General features: G+C 36.3%; 1 protein-coding gene across 8 annotated transcripts in view; it reads right to left on the reverse strand.

Moving 5' to 3' along the window:
- Positions 1-20,196, reverse strand: part of C4BPA (complement component 4 binding protein alpha) — a 42,579-nt gene extending 22,383 nt beyond the window's left edge. Inside the window, exons 1-5 of one of the 8 annotated variants that reach the window (XM_082340593.1) lie at positions 20,045-20,196; positions 19,287-19,340; positions 12,203-12,357; positions 11,038-11,223; positions 10,247-10,346 (exon numbers count right to left, since the gene is read on the reverse strand). In XM_082340593.1, coding sequence (XP_082196719.1) covers positions 10,247-10,346; positions 11,038-11,223; positions 12,203-12,357; positions 19,287-19,340; positions 20,045-20,076 — 527 coding nt within the window. In that variant the 5' untranslated portion in view covers positions 20,077-20,196. Of the gene's footprint in view, positions 1-10,246; positions 10,347-11,037; positions 11,224-12,202; positions 12,358-15,733; positions 15,823-15,896; positions 15,989-19,286; positions 19,341-20,044 lie in introns of those variants that run through there. The other 7 variants (XM_082340594.1, XM_082340599.1, XM_082340597.1 and 4 more) reach the window with 7 other exon arrangements.
- Between the last annotated feature and the right edge of the window lie 450 nt (positions 20,197-20,646).

Raw genomic sequence — 20,646 nt, forward strand, 5'->3', positions numbered from 1 at the left:
ACTCTACAAGCCAGAAGGGAGTGGCATGATACACTTAAAGTGATGAAAGGGAAGAACCTACAACCAAGATTACTCTACTAGGCAAGGATTTCATTCAGATTCGATGGAGAAATCAAAAGCTTTACAGACAAGCAAAAGCTAAGAGAATTCAGCACCACCAAACCAGCTCTACAACAAATGCTAAAGGAACTTCTCTAAGCGGGAAACACAAGAGAAGAAAAGGACCTACAAAGAATTTGTTTGATCTGTTTAGGATTACATAGTTTGTGTTAGAACCAGAGGTGTAGTTTACTGATTTAAATTTAAATGCTTTTTCTATTCAGTCCTTCTGTATTGCCAAAACTGGCACATTCTTCACTATGTCAATATAGCTTATCTTTACTCATTTAAAAACCAGCATATATATCTATACATAGATATAGATATATAGATACATGGATATAGATATCATTCCTTGTCCAAATATATATTAAAAACCTTTTCATCTTAAAAGAATGAAGCACCTACAAAATTGTGGTTTCATTACAGATGCATGAAATGCAGGATATTAAAATTCTTTTAATGTAGGATAATTTTAACCACACTCATTTTTTCTCTTCTTTCTCTATAATTGTTTATTTCCCTTACTATGTATACTTAAGCATTGCTTTTGAATAATCCTAAGAGATTATGGGAAACTAAGATAGGCTGTAACTTTCAATTTTATCAGTTTGAGTCCTTCCAATCCCAAAGGTCATTTTAAGCCTATTTACTATTTAATATAAGATTACTTGGCTTTCTCAATGCAAAGTGATTGTTGAGTTTAATTGTAATATATAAGCAATTTAGGCCATTTCATCTTGGTAATATATCTTGAGAACAAAAAGCCATGATGTATTCATGGAGTAAGAGTCTAGAGTTACAGCCTGTTGTTGCAGTCTGCAATCACTATGTTTAGAATAACCTCTGTGTGCAAAAAAAAAAATCTTTAAGTCACAGGTCCTGAGTTGGGGGGTACGTATAGTGGTGGTAGGATGACATGGAAATAGTCCATATGGTTTCTGCTCTCATAGAACTTTCTAAGTCATTTCACAGTTGGTCTAGTGCTCTTTACTATCTTTCCTTAATAAGTAAATGCCTATAAATAAAATGGATAATTGTAAAAAAAAAAAAAAGAAAGAAAAATAGGAGATGAGTGAGAGACTGGAAAAAAAACAAACTCATTGATTGCCTCATCTGTAAGTGCTGGAAGTAAAATCAAGCTATAGACATATATAAGTACTTATCATTACTGTTGAATACAAAGTAAACACTAAGATAATACAAGTGACATAAATTTACTGGTAGAAAAGACAGAGGGGTGGGGAGGGAAGGAGAGAGTACAAGATAAGTTTACTGTTACTCATAACAGGGAACAAGTTTAAAAATAAAGATAGAAATAAAGAAGGTGTTTAAAGGTATATATAATTATATAAAGGTAACCACTAGAATCAAATTTTTAACTCTCCTAAATATATATATATATAAAACTGCACATATATACATATAGTACAAAATATGAAATAATATGAGAAAATTAAACCTATAGGTATCACTAATATCAATAAATGTAATTGGACTTAAGTCTCCTTTTGAAAGAAAAAGACCTTTTAGTTGCAACAAAATTCGACTCTATGTTGTATACAGGAGACAAATCTAAAAGTACCTCAGATAGGTTAAAAACAAAAGGAGGGGCAAAGTTATATAAAGCAAATGCAAACAAAAAGAAAATAAGGGATACTGGTTTTAATATCCTATAAACTGGACATCAGAATCAAGATCCTTAAATTACACAAAATGGGCATATTATGGTGTTAAAGATTTTGATTTGCAGTGAAGAGCTATAAATATTTATGTACCAAAAAATGTAGCAGCAATTTTAACAAAAGAAATACATGGGACATAAGAAAAGTATGCTATTATTTATCAAGAATTTTTGTGATATTAAATAATTATGAAATTAATTTACTTTAATTCTTATCTTTAAGCTTGAGATACATAAAGGAAAACATAAAGATTCAAAAATGCTAATAAATAAAGTATACCTGGTATGTATATATCAAAGTCTGTATACTAATAGTAAACAATGTAACTTCATTTCAAGTGCCTATGGAATATCAATTAAAATTGATTATATATTATGAAGTACATAATATTCTAAAACATAGAAACCTTAACAAATTCTAAAAAGTAGAAATAATACAAGTAATATTCTCTGTTAGTCCGGAAGTCTTAGCAACCAATGGAGGAATGCTTCTACCATTTAACACAGCAAAAGTTCCATTAAACTAAGGTTGCTCAATTTAGCAAATAAATAACCAGGATACCTAGTTAAACATGAATTTCAGGTAAACAATAAACATTTTTTAGTATAAGCATGCCCCAAGTATTGCATGGGACATACTTGCACTAGAATTAAACCAGGAATCCTCTATTTTATCTGGCAAATTACCTGGCAAATTAAACTTGAAGTTGGGTCTCATCAAGTCTGGGTCCTCAAGCAAATGAACAAACAGACAAAGAAGGGTGTTACTTTCCTGACTGAGGTGATTAATCCTGATTAGCCATGGGAAATTGGGTTGCTTAAAAGCAACAATGGTGATGATGTATACATCTGGAATGCAGGGAGATTTCCTGGGCACCTTTTTGTACTATTTTCATGCCCTCTCATTAAAGTCAATGAAAACTATAACAACCCAATACAGGCAGGACTGCTAATGGCCCAGACCCTTCAAGAATATAAGTTCAGGTGATCCCATTAGGCAAGGAGCCAGGATCAGATGAAGTGGTTGCTGAGGGTATAGTGGATATGGAATGAGTAAAAGAAGCAGGTAGTTATAAATACTAACTACAACCACACGACCAGTTGCAGAAATAAGGACCATAATAGTTATAAACATTTCTTTCTTATTTTCATATGAATAGATTTGGTCTAAATTAAATTTTTTTCTCTTTACTTTTTTCACCCCTCTACCATCTAAACAAGATGTGTTAATAGTAGTTTAGCTTATATCTCGGTATTTAAATTACAGGATATCAAAGGGGAGGTATGACTTTGCTTAAAGAGGATTGTCTTTGGGGGAGAGAGTTAGCATGTTTTCAGTTTTATGAGGAATAGTTGCATTATGTAAGTTGGAAGCATAATTTTGCTATTGCCTTTATATGGAAGTTAAGCTAAGTATGGTTAAAACAAGTGTGTATAAATACCAAATTTGACAAGGGATGGACCCTGGTAGATTCAAATTATGTCAACTTAACTAAGCAGAAATTACTTTTTCCAGAATTTTCTTCCATGCATAGTGCCAAGTTAGTGTTGTCCATAAGAGACGATGGAAGTGAATTAATAGCCAAGTTCTGTATATGCTTGAAAGGTCAGAGCAGAGCACAAGACGTGACTGCAGTTCACACATATTGTTGCTTCTCCGTGCTATCACCTTGTTGGCATTGGGCACAGCCAGGACTACAGCAAACCCAGCTCCTGGAGGATGTCCTCCTTCATGTACTCCAACTTCTGATCTAAGTACATTAGCACTGTGGGGAAGGGCAACAACTTCTACAAGACATTCCCATCTTTGAAGCTGAAGGCTAAGGGTCAGTGAAAGAACAATGTGAACCCCAGTCTATACTCATGGGTATACTCTAATCCATACTGTGACTTCCAGTCTATACTCCACTCAGCCATGCGGGTCCCATTTTGGTTTTGCATCTCCCACTTCACATCCACCTTCCCTTTTTGACTGCCTGCCCTGCTGACCTCAGGCCACGTTAGCAAACAGAGAAGAAACAGCCTCCTGTACACTGTTTCACCAGCTGCCAGTACTGTATCAAGTCAGATTCCTGTAGTAAATCCCTTATTTTATATTTATATATATATATAACCCTAACCCTAACTGCAACCCTAACCCTAACTGGATGGTTTTTTTATATATGTGTATGTGTATATATATATATATATACACACACACATATATATGTATATATATGAAACATAGATATAATATTATTTATATTTATATTTCTCTGAATGAGTCCTAATATAACTAACTGATATAAATAGACAAGAAAAAGAAATTAAAATAAAAGAAACAAAAAATGGAAAGTAAGAGGTAAAATAATCACTATTTGCAGAGGATATGACTGCAAACTGGGTAATCCCAAGAGAATTCAACTGAAAGACTATTATAAATAATAAAAGAATTCAGAAAGTTAGCTTAGATATCAAGTTAACATGCAGAAATCGATAGTATATATATATGTATATATATATATATATATATATATACATATATATATATATATAATGTTAGAATATTTAATGGAAGAAAAGACCCAATTTAAAATAGCAAAAATAAAATGCCTAGGTTTAAACACTTCAAGAAATGCAAAATCTATGTTAAGAAAATGTTGAAACATTCCTGAAGAAACGAGAAAAACACTAAAATGAATGGGGCAGAACATGCCACCCCAAAATAGGCCGCTTTGGCATCAGGATTATTTTCAGCTAAAGACACCTGAAAATCAGCAGATGCAAGAAGGGGTTTCTGACCTCCCCTTTTCTTCCTGAAAGCAGATCAAACTCCCATGTGAAAGATGCCTTTTCTATACCAGGAGGAAAGAACATTTTTATCACCAGAGATGGAGTATTGATTTCACAGAGAAATCTGTACTGAAGGCCTTGTTAAAAATAATGCTTATCTCCCATTAGCCTCCCTATATATTTTGGTACTTTTCCACAATTATTATTCTTTCATCAATCTAATATATAAGCACTTAGGCCTAACCACTTTGAGGTCCTTCATTTTCCTGTGAAGGCTTCCATGTACATATAAAAGTAAGATTGATATACTTCTCTCCTATTAATTTATGTCAACTTAATTCTCAAGCCTAGCCAGAGACCCTAAGAGGTTAAAGGGAAAGTTTTCCCTTCCCTACAGTAACATATTCTTGTCTAGGGAGACTCAACATTAAAAAAAAAAAAAAAACTATTCTCCTAAAATTAACTTAAAAGCTAATCCAACACTGATTTTTTTTTCTTTTTTTTAAATTAAATTAAATTTATTTTTTTATACAGAAGGTTCTTATTAGTTATCCATTTTATACATATTAGTGTATATATGTCAATCCTAATCTCCCAATTCATCACACTACCACCACCCCCCACCAGTTTCCCCCCTTGGTGTCCGTACGTTTGTTCTCTACATCTGTGTCTCTATTTCTGCCCTGCAAACCAGTTCATCTATACCATTTTTCTAGGTTCCACATATATGCATTAATATACGATATTAGTTTTTCTCCTTCTGACTTATTTCACTCTGTATGACAGTCTCTAGGTCCATCCACGCCTCTACAAATGACCCACTTTCGTTCCTTTTTATGGCTGAGTAATATTTCATTGTATATATGTACCACTTCTTTATCCATTCGTCTGTTGATGGACATTTAGGTTGCTTCCATGACCTGGCTATTGTAAATAGTGCTGCAATGAACATTAGGGTGCATGGGTCTTTTAGAATTATGGTATTCTCTGGGTATATGCCCAGTAGTGGGATTGCTGGGTCATATGGTAATTCTATTTTTAGTTTTTTATGGAAGCTCCATAATGTTCTCCATAGTGGCTGTATCAATTTACATTCCCACTAACTATGCAAGAGGGGTCCCTTTTTTACACCCCCTCTCCAGCATCTGTTGTTTGTAGATTTTCTGATGATGCCCATTATAACTGGTGTGAAGTGATACCTCATTGTAGTTTTGATCTGCATTTCTCTAATTATTAGTGATGTTGAGCAGCTTTTCATGTTCTTCTTGGCCATGTGTATGTCTTCTTTAGAGAAATGTCTATTTAGGTCTTCTGCCCGTTTTTGGATTGGGTTCTTTGTTTCTTTAATATTGAGCTGCATGAGCAGTTTATATATTTTGGAGATTAATCCTTTGTCCGATGATTCATTTGCAAATATTTTCTCCCATTCTGAGGGTTGTCTTTTCGTCTTGTTTATGGTTTCCTTTGTTGTGCAAAAGCTTTTAAAGTTCATTAGGTCCCATTTGTTTATTTTTGTTTTTATTTCCATTTCTCTAGGAGGTGGGTCAAAAAGGATCTTGCTGTGATTTATGTCATAGAATGTTCTGCCTCTGTTTTCCTGTAAGAGTTTTATAGTGGCTGGTCTCACATTTAGGTCTCTGAGTTTATTTTTGTGTATGGTGTTAGGGAGTGTTCTAATTTCATTCTTTTACATGTAGCTGTCCAGTTTTCCCAGCACCACTTATTGAAGAGACTATCTTTTCTCCATAGTATATCCTTGCCTCCTTTGTCATAGATTAGTTGACCATAGGTGCGTGGGTTTATCTCTGGGCTTTCTATCCTCTTCCATTGATCAATATTTCTGTTTTTGTGCCAGTACCATATTGTCTTGATTACTGTAGCTTTGTAGTATAGTCTGAAGTCAGGGAGTCTGATTCCTCTAGCTCCATTTTTTTCCCTCAAGACTGCTTTGGCTATTCGGGGTCTTTTGTGTCTCCATACAAATTTTAAGATTTTTTGTTCTAGTTCTGTAAAAAATGCCATTGGTAATTTGATAAGGATTGCATTGAGTCTGTAGATTGCTTTGGGTAGTACAGCCATTTTCACAATATTGATTCTTCCAATCCAAGAACATGGTATATCTCTCCATCTGTTGGTATCATCTTTAATTTCTTTCACCAGTGTCTTATAGATTTCTGCATACAGGTCTTTTGTCTCCCTAGGTAGTTTTATTCCTAGGCATTTTATTCTTTTTGTTGCAATGGTAAATGGGATTTTTTCCGTAATTTCTCTTTCTGATTTTTCATCATTAGTGTATAGGAATGCAAGAGATTACTGTGCATTAATTTTGTATCTTGCAACCTTACCAAATTCGTTGATTAGCTCTAGAAGTTTTCTGGTGGCATCTTTAGGATTCTCTATGTAGAGTATCATGTCATCTGCAAACAGTGGCAGTTTTAATTCTTCTTTTCCAATTTGTATTCCTTTTATTTCTTTTTCTTCTCTGATTGCCGTGACTAGGACTTCCAAAACTATGTTGAATAATAGTGGCGAGAGTGGACATCCTTGTCTTATTTCTGATCTTAGAGGAAATGTTTTCAGTTTTTCACCATTGAGAATGATGTTTGCTGTGGGTTTGTCATATATGGTCTTTATTATGTTGAGGTAGATTTCCTCTATGCCCACTTTCTGGAGAGTTTTTATCATAAATGGGTGTTAAATTTTGTCAAAAGCTTTTTCTGTACCTATTGAGATGATCATATGGTTTTTGTTCTTCAGTTTGTTAATATGGTGTATTACATTGATTGACTTGCATATATTGAAGAATCCTTGTATCCCTGGGATAAATTCCACTTGATCATGGTGTATGATCCTTTTAATGTGCTGTTGGATTCTGTTTGCTAGTATTTTGTTGAGGATTTTTGCATCTATATTCATCAGTGACATTGGTTTGTAATTTTCTTTTTTTGTAGTATCTTTGTCTGGTTTTGGTATCAGGGTGATGGTGGCCTCATAGAATGAGTTTTGGAGTGTTCCTTCCTCTGCAGTTTTTTGGAAGAGTTTGAGAAAGATGGGTGTTAGCTCGTCTCTAAATGTTTTATGGAATTCACCTGTGAAGCCATCTGGTCCTGGCCTTTTGTTTGTTGGAAGATTTTTAATCACAGTTTCAATTTCAGTGCTTGTGATTGGTCTGTTCATATTTTCTGTTTCTTCCTGGTTCAGTCTTGGAAGGTTATACCTTTCTAAGAATTTGTCCATTTCTTCCAGGTTGTCCATTTTATTGGCATAGATTTGCTTGTAGTAATCTCTTAGGATGCTTTGCATTTCTGAGGTGTCTGTTGTAACTTCTCCTTTTTCATTTCTAATTTTATTGTTTTGAGTCCTCTCCCACTTTTTCTTGATGAGCCTGGCTAATGGTTTATCAATTTTGTTTATCTTCTCAAAGAACCAGTTTTTAGTTTTATTGATCCTTGCTATTGTTTTCTTTGTTTCTATTTCATTTATTTCTGCTCTGATCTTTATGATTTCTTTTCTTCTGCTAACTTTGGGTTTTGATTGTTCTTCTTTTCTAGTTCCTTTAGGTGTAACGTTAGATTGTTTATTTGAGCTTTTTCTTGTTTCTTGATGTAGGCTTGCATTGTTATAAACTTCCCTCTTAGAACTGCTTTTGCTGCATTCCACAGGTTTTGGATCGTCGTTTTTTCATTGTCATTTGTCTCTAGGTATTTTTTGATTTCCTCTTTGATTTCTTCAGTGATCTCTTGTTTATTTAGCAACGTATTGTTTAGCCTCCAAGTCCAACACTGATTTTTAAATATGCCTAACTTGAAAGTTCACATAGAAAAATAAACAAATACATATTGTCAGGAAAATCCTAGAAAAGAAAAGTAATAAGATAGGACTACCCATATTATTATTAAAGCATATTATAAAACATCAGTAAGGGGCTTCTCTGGTGGCGCAGTGGTTGAGAATCTGCCTGCTAATGCAGGGGACACAGGTTCGAGCCTGGTCTGGGAAGATCCCACATGCCACAGAGCAACTAGGCCCGTGAGCCACAACTACTGAGCCTGCGCGTCTGGAGCCTGTGCTCCACAACAAGAGAGGTTGCGATAGTGAAGAGGCCCACGCACCACAATGAAGAGTGGCCCCCGCTTGCCACAACTAGAGAAAGCCCTCGCACAGAAATGAAGACTCAACACAGCCAAAAATAAATATAAAAAATAAATTAAAAAAAAAAAATCAGTAAGTAGATGACTGTGAAATGTGTATATTAATATATAGGCAAAACAATGGCATTGAATAGAAAGTCCAGAAATAAACTCAGATATATATAAGAATTTCATATAGAATCAAAAAGCACTCTCATATCAGTAAATTGAAGATAGACTTTTTAATAAATAATGTATGGATAACAGGAAAGCCATATGGAAAAATACAGACTGGGACATGTACCTCATACTGTATACTCTATAATAACTCCAAATGGATCAAAGCTTTAAATATTAAAAAATATGAAAACATAAAAAGTAGTAGAAGAAATCTAAGCAAATAGGTCAAAATCTTGTATTTGCGAAGGCCTTTTAAATTAAGACCTAAAATTCAGAAGACTTTTTAAAAGGAAGACTGATAAATTTGACAACATAAAAAAATTTATCCTCAAGAAAAAACATACCAAAGCCAAGTCAAAAGAAAAATAATATACTTGGGGGAAAAGTTGCAGCTCATATCAGAAACAAGGTCTAAACCCTAACACACATAGATTCATGTGAATATGTGTATGTATATATCTTAGAAATTAAGAATAAAATGGTCATCAGGTTAATAGAAAAAATAGGCAAAGTACATGCCAAGTAATTCACAAATATTTATTCACAATAAGTGCAAACATCTCTTGAACATATTAAAATATGCTCAATTTTACTCAGAATAAGAGAAGTATACATTTAAACTATAGTAAGATTTCATTGTTACCTCTAAAATAGGAAAATTTTCAAAATTTTTACAAGGTTTGTAAGTTTGACAGCACACTTAGTTGGAAAGTTTATGGAGAGACAGACATTTGTATACTCTGCAAAACCATATAACTCCTACAGAGAGCAATTTGGAAATAACTTTCAAATTTTCAAATATATGTATTCTTTGACCCAAGAATCCCACCTTGGGAATTTACCCTACAGATATAACTTATATGTACAAGGTTATGTATTAGAACATAGTTTAGAACAGCAAAAGATTGGAAATATTCATGGATCCATCAAAGAGGTTACTAATCCATGATACATCACACAATAAAATTCTATGCAGTTGTAAAAGGGAATTAATGAGACCTCTCTATGCACAAACATAGAGATATCTCCTGTTTATATTGGTAAGTAAAAAATAAAGCAAGATTCAAAACTACTTTTGTTATTGGAAAGGTGCAAAATAAAAATATATACTAAAAAAAAAAAAATATATATATATATATATATATACTAATTTCTTAGCTTGTATATGTAAAAGTAAACACTAAAAAGGTACATAAGAAGCCAGTAAAGGTGGGTCCCTGTTTAAGGATGGAAAGGAATGGTGCAATGGCAATGGAATGGAAGTGAGAATTCTCAGTGTATACCTTTTTATATCTTTTTTTTGTTAATATATGAATACATTAGCTATTTTTAAAAACTAATTTGAAAGAAAAGTATTGTCTCTAGCTTGCCTCTCACTCACCCTTCTGAACAGCTGAATTCTATTTGTGATCCAAAAGAGTAATCTGTCTTAGCTGTCACTTGCCCGTTAAGTAATTCTCCTGGGTTTCCGCATCGTTTCTCTGAGAGAAAAATTAAAATGATGATTAGTGATTCCATGTACTCGTGGATATGGCATTAGAAAACAGAGCTGATGGATCACTGTGGTAATGAAGTCTATGGCCCAGGATTTAACACACTGACCAGGGAGCTAAGCTCCATTCTACATCTCCAGTGTGTACTTTGAACTTAAGCCACTCAAAATGCATGTCCTTGGCCACAAAAGAAACAAAAAAGTATAGATTGTGTGTGTATACCCCTACTACTGGAAAAACATCACAGAATTTATTCTCAACTAAGTGAATCACAGCATCTTCTTCCAAACACAGCATATATTTGGGGTGAGGTTTCTTTGAAAACTGCATTGCCATTTTCTAGCAACATAACTTTTTATAATTTTATAGAGTGAATCTAGTTTTCAATGTACTAAAATTGAATTTGTAGTTCACTTCCAAAAAAAATTTCTTACTGAATACATTGTAAAGGATAGACATTTTCCAATGCAACTAGGTGGCTCCTAATTTTTTTGTTTTATTCATTTGTTTATGTTTTTCAAAAAGTGGCACACATGTGTACATTGAAATCAGTAACTGACAAACCGAATTGTTTCTTAGTGACCAAAGACACTCATTTGCATTCATAAAGCTTAGTTCCTGACATAAATTTGCAAAGAAGGAAAAAGCACAAATAAGAAAAATAAATGTTCATACTTACTGACACAGAAGTCCCTGTATTTCCAATTGCCTGTTGAGTCACAGGTAAGACTGTGACTTTTTGAACTTGTCCTACTGTAGCCAGGGCGGCAGCTGTATCTCAGAGTAGTTCCAGTTTCGAACTCTGTCTCATTCAACTCATTTATTGGAGAAGCAAATTGTAAATAAGGTGGAGGACCACAATTGCCTGGACACCAAAATGACAAAACACCAAAAGTTATAGCTTGGGACACAGCATCTTAAAATTTCAGTAGCATTATTTTAGAGCAGGAACAATTCTTTTCTCCTCTAATCAAGAAAAATAGTAACTCCTATTATCCCCACTGTTCAGTGAATCCAGTGAGTAATTACTAATACATGTTTGTTGATTAATGACAACGATACTGATAAAAGCCATAAATTTTTCACCCTTTCTCTCCTGTAAATGAGATTATTTAACTTAAAAGGATGGCAGACATGATTTCATCAGCCTATCAGTTTCCCCATATCTGCTGACTCAGATATATCCATGCAAATACAGAAGTCCTACAATTTCCTTCAACAGAAACATTATTTCATTAATAATAACATTATGTAACATAGGTTGACTCAGGGAACAGAAACTAAGTGGCTGGGAGAAGAATGAGAATAACATTTCTCATTTGTACTTTTTTGTACCCTTTGGATTTTGAGTGATCTGAAGGGAGACATATAGAGCCCTTGAAGCATAAAAATCTTCATCATGCTTTGCCTGCAAGAATGAAATATAGGGCTGATTTACCTTTCAGGAGCCACAGTAGAATAATATACTTCCCCTGTCCATTCTGGATAAACCCACAGACAGTGAAGATTGTTTAGTCAGGCTGACAGATAATACAGATTTGTTTCAAGTCTTGGTTGGGGACAAGTAGTTTTGGAAATTCCTGGAGAAGAAATTCTAAGGGAAAATGTCTATAAAACGGACTCTTTTATGGGTAAAGCAAATTCCCCCTATATTCTAAATAATTCCAAATCCCCTTAAGTTCAGAATTCCAAATAAATTCCAAACTTCTGATCAAATAAACCCTTTGTTGCTGAAGCTGGATTTCTGCTAAAAGCTTAATCAGCTCTTCGCTAGTCTTGAAAGTGAATGAGTAGATGATCTTGAATGTTTGTTGACAATCTGAACTTGTCTCCCTATTACTCACCAAGAACAGTAGCCAACAGAGCAGCAACCAAGGTCACTTGGAACAGAATTGGATCAGAGACTCTCCAGGGCCCAGAGAAAGGCCAAGATGCCATTGTCCCCTTTCTATGAAGGATCATAACTGGAGCTCTCTGGTGCTTCGCTGACACTTTTCTGCGGAAAGAACTCAATTTAATAAACAATCATTGAATTCCTACTTGTCATAAAGCACTAGGATCAATACTATGGGATCCATGTCTTGAAGAAATTACAGCCTAGAGTGAAAGAAAAGATAGGCGCACAAATGTTACAACACAAAACAGTGGGTGTTAACCTCTGCAGAAGCACTCTGCTCTTGAGAGATTAATTCCAAGTGGAGAGATGGGAGGTGGCTGAATCTGAGTCAGGTATGCTGTAAATGTTAGAAAATGGATGCAGGACAAATTGGGGGAGCAGTAGATAACACTACAATTTGGCTGGAAAGTAAGGTGTTGGAGATGGTTGTTAAGTAGGAGGGCAGTTCATAGGTGTGTCTGAATGGGTTGTAAGGGCCAAGGTTAGGAATTTGTGGACACTATTCTTTGGGGAGTAAAGAGCCATTGTTTGTTGTTTAGATTTTGGTTTTGGTTTATTTGTTTTTAATATGTCCTTACAGTGACACATAATTGTGCTTTAAGATCACTAGAGTGGATGCATACATGATAGATTGAAGTGAACAGAGAGGAGAAACAGAGAGGTTGATTAAGAAGACAATTGTGATTGGCCAGGTGAGCCACAGAGATGATCTGACCAAGGAAACAGCAGAGGAGTTAGAGAAAAGGAAACAAATGTAAAACAAAACAAAACAGGACTTCCCTGGTGGCGCAGTGGTTAAGAATCCTCCTGCCAATGCAGGGGACATGGACTTGATCCCTGGTCCAGGAAGATCCCACATGCCATGGAGCAACTAAGCCCGTGCATCACAACTACTGAGCCTGTGCTCTAGAACTTGTGAGCCATAACTACTGAGCCCGTGTGCCACAACTACTGAAGCCTGTGTGCCTAGGGCCCATGCTCCACAACAAGAGAAGCCCCCATTTGCCACAACTAGAGAAAGCCCACACGCAGCAACAAAGACCAAATGCAGCCAAAAATAAATTTGTAAAAATTAAAATAATAATAGTTCAAAAAAATTTTTTTAAAAAGCAGAAAATGATAAGATAGAGAAAAAGAGTTGGATCATTATGTATAACATTGGGAGTTCCTCATGACAACTGTCAACCAAGGCAATAAACCAAGCAATTTGCAGTTTTGAAAAAAATTGTTTTATCTATAGATATAGATATATGTAGATATATATAGATATATAAATAAAAATAAAAATATATGTGACAAATGTACTTTCATTACTTACTCAGACTATTTAAAGACATATTTAAAGCAAAATCACGAAGGATGTTTTTCTCTTCACCACACTCCTGTTCCCGTTGGAAATAAACAGTATACCTTAAATTTATATTAGAAATAGTCTTTGTCCTCAAAGGAATATATGAAGTTAAGTCCCAATGAAATACTAAATTTCATCTTTTATTCTGATATTTCTGTTAGATCCACACGATTCTTACGCTCTGCATGTGTCCATAATTCATACTAATTGCATATCCATTTAGATAAAGGGAGTCCCTTCAATATGTCCCTCAAAGATGTTTCTGTCCCAAACTGAGGGGGAAAAAGTTCATAGTGGCCCTTCACACTATGTGGAGGGCCCCAACTTCTTCACTGAGCAAGGACTCATCTAAACTTATCTTTCCAAAACTCAGTTCTGACATTCAGTCCTCCCCCTGCTGTCAGTTGTGGGCAACTCCACCCCACGTACATCCTATCCCATGAGTCTGGACATGGCCACTAGAACAATTCCACCAAAAAATAAGTTTAACCTGTTGAACAATTTATCAAATACGTTGGTTACTAAAAATATGTTTGCAGAATTTGTACTGAATGAATTGAGAAGAGCCAGGACCAGCGTTCTGAGCCCCTTTCTTTCTTGTTTCCCCCTCTCTCTTTTCCTAATACCTCCCTCCTGATCTCTAGTCTCTACTCCTGCTCTAGCAGTCTGATGAGACTGGAGACAGTTGCAGGTAACAAAAATACTGAAAATGCTGCTTCAAAGAACATATTCATTAGCTATGTTCAAAAAGAATATTTATAATCATTGAATATATTCAAAATGAATATATCTTAGAACAACATTAAGTAAATTGATAATGTGATAAATTCAGCAGATCGATTTCAGTGAACTGATCCTTCAGGAATGGGCATTCACCAAACTGGTTTCCAATGACTAACTTTTTAGTTATAATCCAGCTGGTCCGGACACCCTGGATCCCTGACATTTCCAAACACTTTCTTACCTCCCACCCCTGCCCGTATCATCTTCCCTCTCACACTTTCCTCTTTAATTCCTACTTATTCTAGCAGTCCCTTCTCCAATGTCCCCTCCTATCCTCCAGACCAATCTCCAACTTCCAATTACAAGTGAGTGTTTATAACTCTGATTCTGACTTGGCTTAACTGACATCTGAAGTCTGTCTTCCCCACTGGACCATAAGTTCCTTGAAGTCAGAAGGTGGGCTCTTAATCATGCCCTATATGGTACCTAGCACTGTGCCTCATTCAAAGTGCTCAATAAATGTTTGTTGAAGTTACGCTCAAAAACACCTAGTGCTAAAATATGTTTTAAAGAAATATAATACTGTTCCATATCTACTCTTACAGTGTTTGCTGTGTCAAGGTCAGATTTTAGCTGATTTAAAAAAAAGGCATATCTTAATAAGAACAGACCCTAGCGATTTTACTCTAGGCTGTTCCCCATCCTTAACCCGAAGTTATCATATCATCAACCATAAAACATAGGATAGTAAGGAGGGGAGGAATAAACAAACACCACAGGTTATGACAGGAGCTAAAAGGCAGCCACATACAGACCCTACCCTGCGGTGAGGGATTTACATCATGCAGTCTTGTAACAGAGCCACAGACACAGTGCTGGGGACACAGCAGGATAGTATGTGGCCAGACCCTGGGCATGGAATCAGACCCAGGCCATGCAGGTTCAAACCTGGTTCCACCACATGGGAACTGTGTACCCATGGGCAAGATAGTCAGCCCTCTAAGCTCCTCTAAGCTTCAATTTCCTTTTTCATAAAATAAAAATAACTACACGTCTCCCAGAATTGCTGAGAGGGCTTGGTTTGGTGCATGGACAGCACATAGTAAATATTCATGAGAAACGTTAAGGAAAAGGGTGACAGAACTGGTGTTGGAACGTGATTCCGACAGAACGAGAACTCCTAGAGTCAAAACATCATCATGATAATGATATAAAATTATAATAGCTGCAATTCCAGGGGACTTTAGCTAAGCCCTGATAAAGAGGAAAACACTCTGGACTTGGGCCAGAAGTCTTGGTCAGGTCTTCACCGTGGCCCGTGATAATAGTGAAACCCAGTACCACACCCAGAGCAGCAAAGCTGGCACCCACGAGGGGTCCGTCCTGAGCTTATTCTTCCCTCACCAGGATGTCTTCCTGGAAGGAACTCATCCACCCCATGACTTCAACCATCGTCCATGAATCACTCACAGACTTCTGGGCCCCATTGTCTCCTGTAAGTGCAGAAACATACATGTTCCATAAACTCAATTGTTAATAAAAAATCTTACTCTGCCCTATTACTTACCACGTGTCAATCTTGAGCCATTCAGGCCTGCCTCCTTTACTCTTGTTGATAATTAGAAAATCCTGTGCTGATCCTTATGACTGTGGATCTTTCTAAAAGTTGGTGAAAGAAATCTCAGCAAAATAAGAAGGAATTATTTTCTCTTCCCCTGAAGCTACAGAAAAGCAGATATCTACATCATAAAATTGACCTGCAAATGTTATATCTAACAAAGGAGATTGTTTCTTTGCCACTTGAACATAGTCTTCAACCGTGGAAAAGTCTATAATTCCGACTGGTTATCTTAGCAAATTATTTTTTGTCTTGGATAATATTTAAATTAACTCTTCTGTTTTTGAAAGTTATAAATACTTGTGAGTTTTCTTTGTAAATCCAAAAATAAATTGTTACACTTTCTTCTTCACTTGAAATCCTGAATGTAAATTAAAACTTTTGACTGTTGGATTTCTTTTTTTTTTTTTAATTTCAGCTTTATTGAGACATACTTAAATTGTAAGGTACTTAAAGCATACATCATGGTGATTTGACAAGTGTACACATTATGAAAGGATTTCTCCCTGCTCCCCCATCTAATTAATTAACACATCCATCACATCACATATTTATCTTTTTCCTCCAGTTTCATTGAAAAATAATTGGCATACATCATTGCATAAGTTTAAGTTGTACAGCATGGAGATTTGATTTACACATATCGTGAAATGATTACCATAATAGGTCCAGCTAACATCCATCTTCTCATATAGATACAATAAAAAGAAAACAAAGAGGGACTTCCCTGTGGTACAATGTTTAAGACTTCTCCTTCCAATGCAGGGGATGTGGGTTCGAGTCCTGGTTGGGGAACTAATATCCCACATGCCCCGGGGCAACTAAGCCTGCGTGCTCTGGAGCCCGAGCACCACAGCTAGAGAGCCCACGTGCTGCAACTACTGAGCCCACATGCCACAACAAAGATCCCCCATGCAGCAACTAAGACCCGATGCAGTCAAATAAATAAATAAATATTTTTTTAAAAATGCAGTAACACTTAAAATTTAAAAAAAGAAAACAAAGAAAATAAAAGGGAGAAATTTTTCCTTGTGATGAGAACTCTTATGATTAATTCTCAACAACTTTCCTATATATCATGCAGCAGTGTTAGCTGTAGTCATCCTGTTGTACATTACATGCCTAGCACTTATTTATCTCATAACTGGAAGTTTGTAACTTTTGACCACATTCTTCCAATTCCTCCCCCCACCTCACCCCCACCTTCCACCTCTGGTAACCACAAGTCTCTTTCTATAAATTTGTTCTGGGTTTTTTGTTGTTGTTGTTGTTTGTTTGTTTTAGATTCCACATAGAAGTGTATCTTTCCTTTTTTTTTCTGGAAATAACATTTAGGTTCTACTCTCTTAGCAAATTTCAATTGTACAATACAGTGTTATCATGTTTAACATTAAATCCTCAAACCTTCTTCATCTTATAGCTGAAAGCTTATATCCCTTTACCAACCTCTCCATGTTTCTCCCACCCCCCAGTTCCTGGTAACCACTTCTTAGATTTCTTATTTTAGCAAAAACCAAACCAAAACAAAACAAAAACACTTTTTCAAAATTTGTTATAATACGACTCAAGGTTCAGCTCAGTATTTCCAACTGCTTCATTCGTATCTCCCAGGCACCTTGAATCCAACATATCCCAAACTAAACACACTATCTTCCTTTCAACACTGCTTGACCTTTGCTTTCTGTCTCAGCTAAGGTAATAATCACCACCCAATCTCCCAGACTAGAAACCTGAGTCATCCTAGCCTTCTCTCGCTTGCCACCTTTCCATATTCATAGTCACCAAGTCTTGTCACATTGGCTGTAGCAACACTAGAATCTGTCATTCTCTCTTATACCCACTTCCATAGTCCTGGTTTATGTTCTCCTAGCTCCCTTCACCCCACCCTACACCACAGCAAAAGCCTTCAACAACTGTAAGCCAGCTTCCATGTTGATGCTGTTATATTCCTAAAAAACAATTTACTTAAAAATATCCATGGTACCCAATTTTCTAGGTCCCCATAACTCTCCCAACTCTCCCTCTACTTCTGCTCACTTAAAACACTGTGCTTCAACCACATGCAAGTGCTTACCTTTCCCAAAACATATCCTGGAACTTTCTAAACACCTTCAAGCATTATCGTATGATGTCTCTTGTGCATGAATACTCTTACCTCCAGCCTCCCCGTGATGCACTATCCAGATCAAATGCCACCTCCTTGGTGAAGAATTGCCCAACCCTCTCCCCAGGAAATATCAGTCTCTGCTATGCTTCCCTAATACTTTGCTGATACCTTCATTGTAACACCACACTGTATTGTAACTATTCACTTTTGCCTTTTGCAGTAGATTATAGGTCCCTTGGAGACAAAGAAGGTGTTTATTCAGCCTTCCACTTTCTAACCCAATATTAACTGGCATGTTAATAGTTATCCAATAAATGTGAAATAAATGAAATTTAATTTCATTTTATCTTCAGAGTGAGAATGACTAAATACCTACTGAGGACCAAATGAAATAATATGTAGGAAGTGCTTTATAAATTTTGAAGAGATGATTCAGTGATTCGACTTCCCTTACTAGTTCTCAGGATGTGCGGTGACTCAGTGGGCCAGGTGTAGCATTTACAGTTCATCATCATGACCTACTGTGGTCCCTCAGCAGAGCCTGCACAGGACTCAGCAAACCACAGAGTATGGAGATGGAACCTAGTACTTGTGAGCTGAGGAGACCTGAATTTGAGTCCCAGCAATACCAGTCAATTTCTGTGATCTTGAAGAAGCTACATCAGCTCCTCAGATCTCAGTTTCTCATCCTTAAAATGATGACATTAAACTTGGATTATCTTTCTATTCCCTACAAACCCTAGAATTCTGTAATTGTCCACTGAAGATCTAAGACTTCCCTAGCAAATGCCCTCATATTTCAATGACATCATCACCTTTTAAATTCCTATAGAAATGAAACCAACTCAAGAACTATAGTCACCATGGAGGGTCTCTTATGAAAAATACCATCAGCACTTGCCAAGGAAGTACAATTTGAGAGGCTCTGGGAAAATCCTCAGCCTCCAAATTTCTCCTCCCATTAGAGATTACTTTTTAAGTCAATGTATTTATTTTACCTAAACTCTCTTTTTAAAAATTCAGATACCTCTGGAAAGAATTAATTTTTCTCCAATCTCAGGTGGAGTGTCTCCTGACTTACACCTGCATTCCCAATCACATAACTTTCAGACTCCAGAAGGAACTTGCTTCCACAAAATTCTCTTCTTTCCTAGAATTTCTTTATCTTTCTATCAGCTCCTTCCTTCTGTACCCATATTATATTCAAATGTATCTCTACACTTAATACAAACCTTCTTTGATGCTTCTTCCTCTTCTGGCACTCTACTTTGTATTCTCCTTTACTTCTACATTTAGGGACAGAACAGGAGTCAGCAAAGAGAAGGGTGGTTGAAGAATTAAAACTAAAACCAGAGAAGTACTACGTCTTGCCCAACCAAGGGAGAAGGGAATTTCAAGAAGTAAAGTTAATCAACATTGCCAGATTCAAAAAGTGAGGGAGAGAAATGAGATGAGGACAATAAAGGCTTCTAGCTTCAGAAACTAACTGGAGGCTGACCAATATCCTCCTTATGATTAAATCTAAAGGACTTTGCTATCAGTGATGGAGGAGATGTGGAGGGGTTAATAAAATCTCTAAAGGAAATTGCACCAATTTTCAGAATGTAGACTATGAAAACCAGGTCTCCTGTGACTCCCTTTGGGACATCTGGCTTACGTCCTGCCTCAGCTGCCCTATGTGGAGAGGTAGTAAAGGATTAACAAACAAACACACTCAACTTTTAGATGCAATAGTAAGAGCAACTTCTTACTTCTTTTTTGCTTCAGTGTATTTTATTAGCATGCATTATTATTCCCCCATTTATAATAGAAAATTGAGGCTCAGTAGGGGTTAAAAGTACTTTCCAAGTCACACTGTCCCCTAATGCAGTACCCCTGAAAAGATTTCTGTCAAAAATACCCCCAAGTTTGGTCTCTGCATTATTCTTCTAATCTTGTATTCCTTAAACTACCAGCCTTTCTCCCAAGGTGCCCTGGATTCTCCACTGACCTGCAGGTAGCCGAAGAAGAAGACTCTGTCATCGTGCCTTGGGCAGTTTGTAAATGAGGAAAACTGCTTTGATCTGTAATAGCCTTAGTTCCTCCTCAGATAAGAGTTTACCAGAACACCCTGAAGCTGGCTAGTAATTGCTCCACCAAAAAGTCCCTGAATTCCAGCCATGTGATTGGCTGTTCAGGGACGGCCAAATAGAAATGGATGGGCAGAGACTCCCTACTGGCTCAGTAAATGATTAACAGCATAAATAAAGCAACAGTGTTTATCTAATCCCCTTCCTCTTCACTAGCCCTCTTTCTTGATAACATGTCGCAATTGTTTACTTTCTCCTCTGCCAACCATTTCCCCTAAGTGGAAAGGTAATATAAATTTGATGCCAGAATTCTTTTTTTTCTTTTTATAAACAAAAGAGGGTTATACAAGATGCAAACCAGCTAGCCTGGAAACCTTAGATACTGCAGGGTTCAGACTAGGTCCACAAAAATGATCCACTTTCTGTGATTCTAGGTCCAGCAGGCTTTCCTGGGGCACAGGGACAGATGACCTTCCCCTGTACTGGTCTCCATCCCACTCCAAGAAAGTACAGAGGGTGAGGA

Source organism: Balaenoptera borealis (genome assembly GCF_965194805.1).
Source record: "Balaenoptera borealis genome assembly, chromosome: 1".
NCBI classification, from domain to species: domain Eukaryota; kingdom Metazoa; phylum Chordata; class Mammalia; order Artiodactyla; family Balaenopteridae; genus Balaenoptera; species Balaenoptera borealis.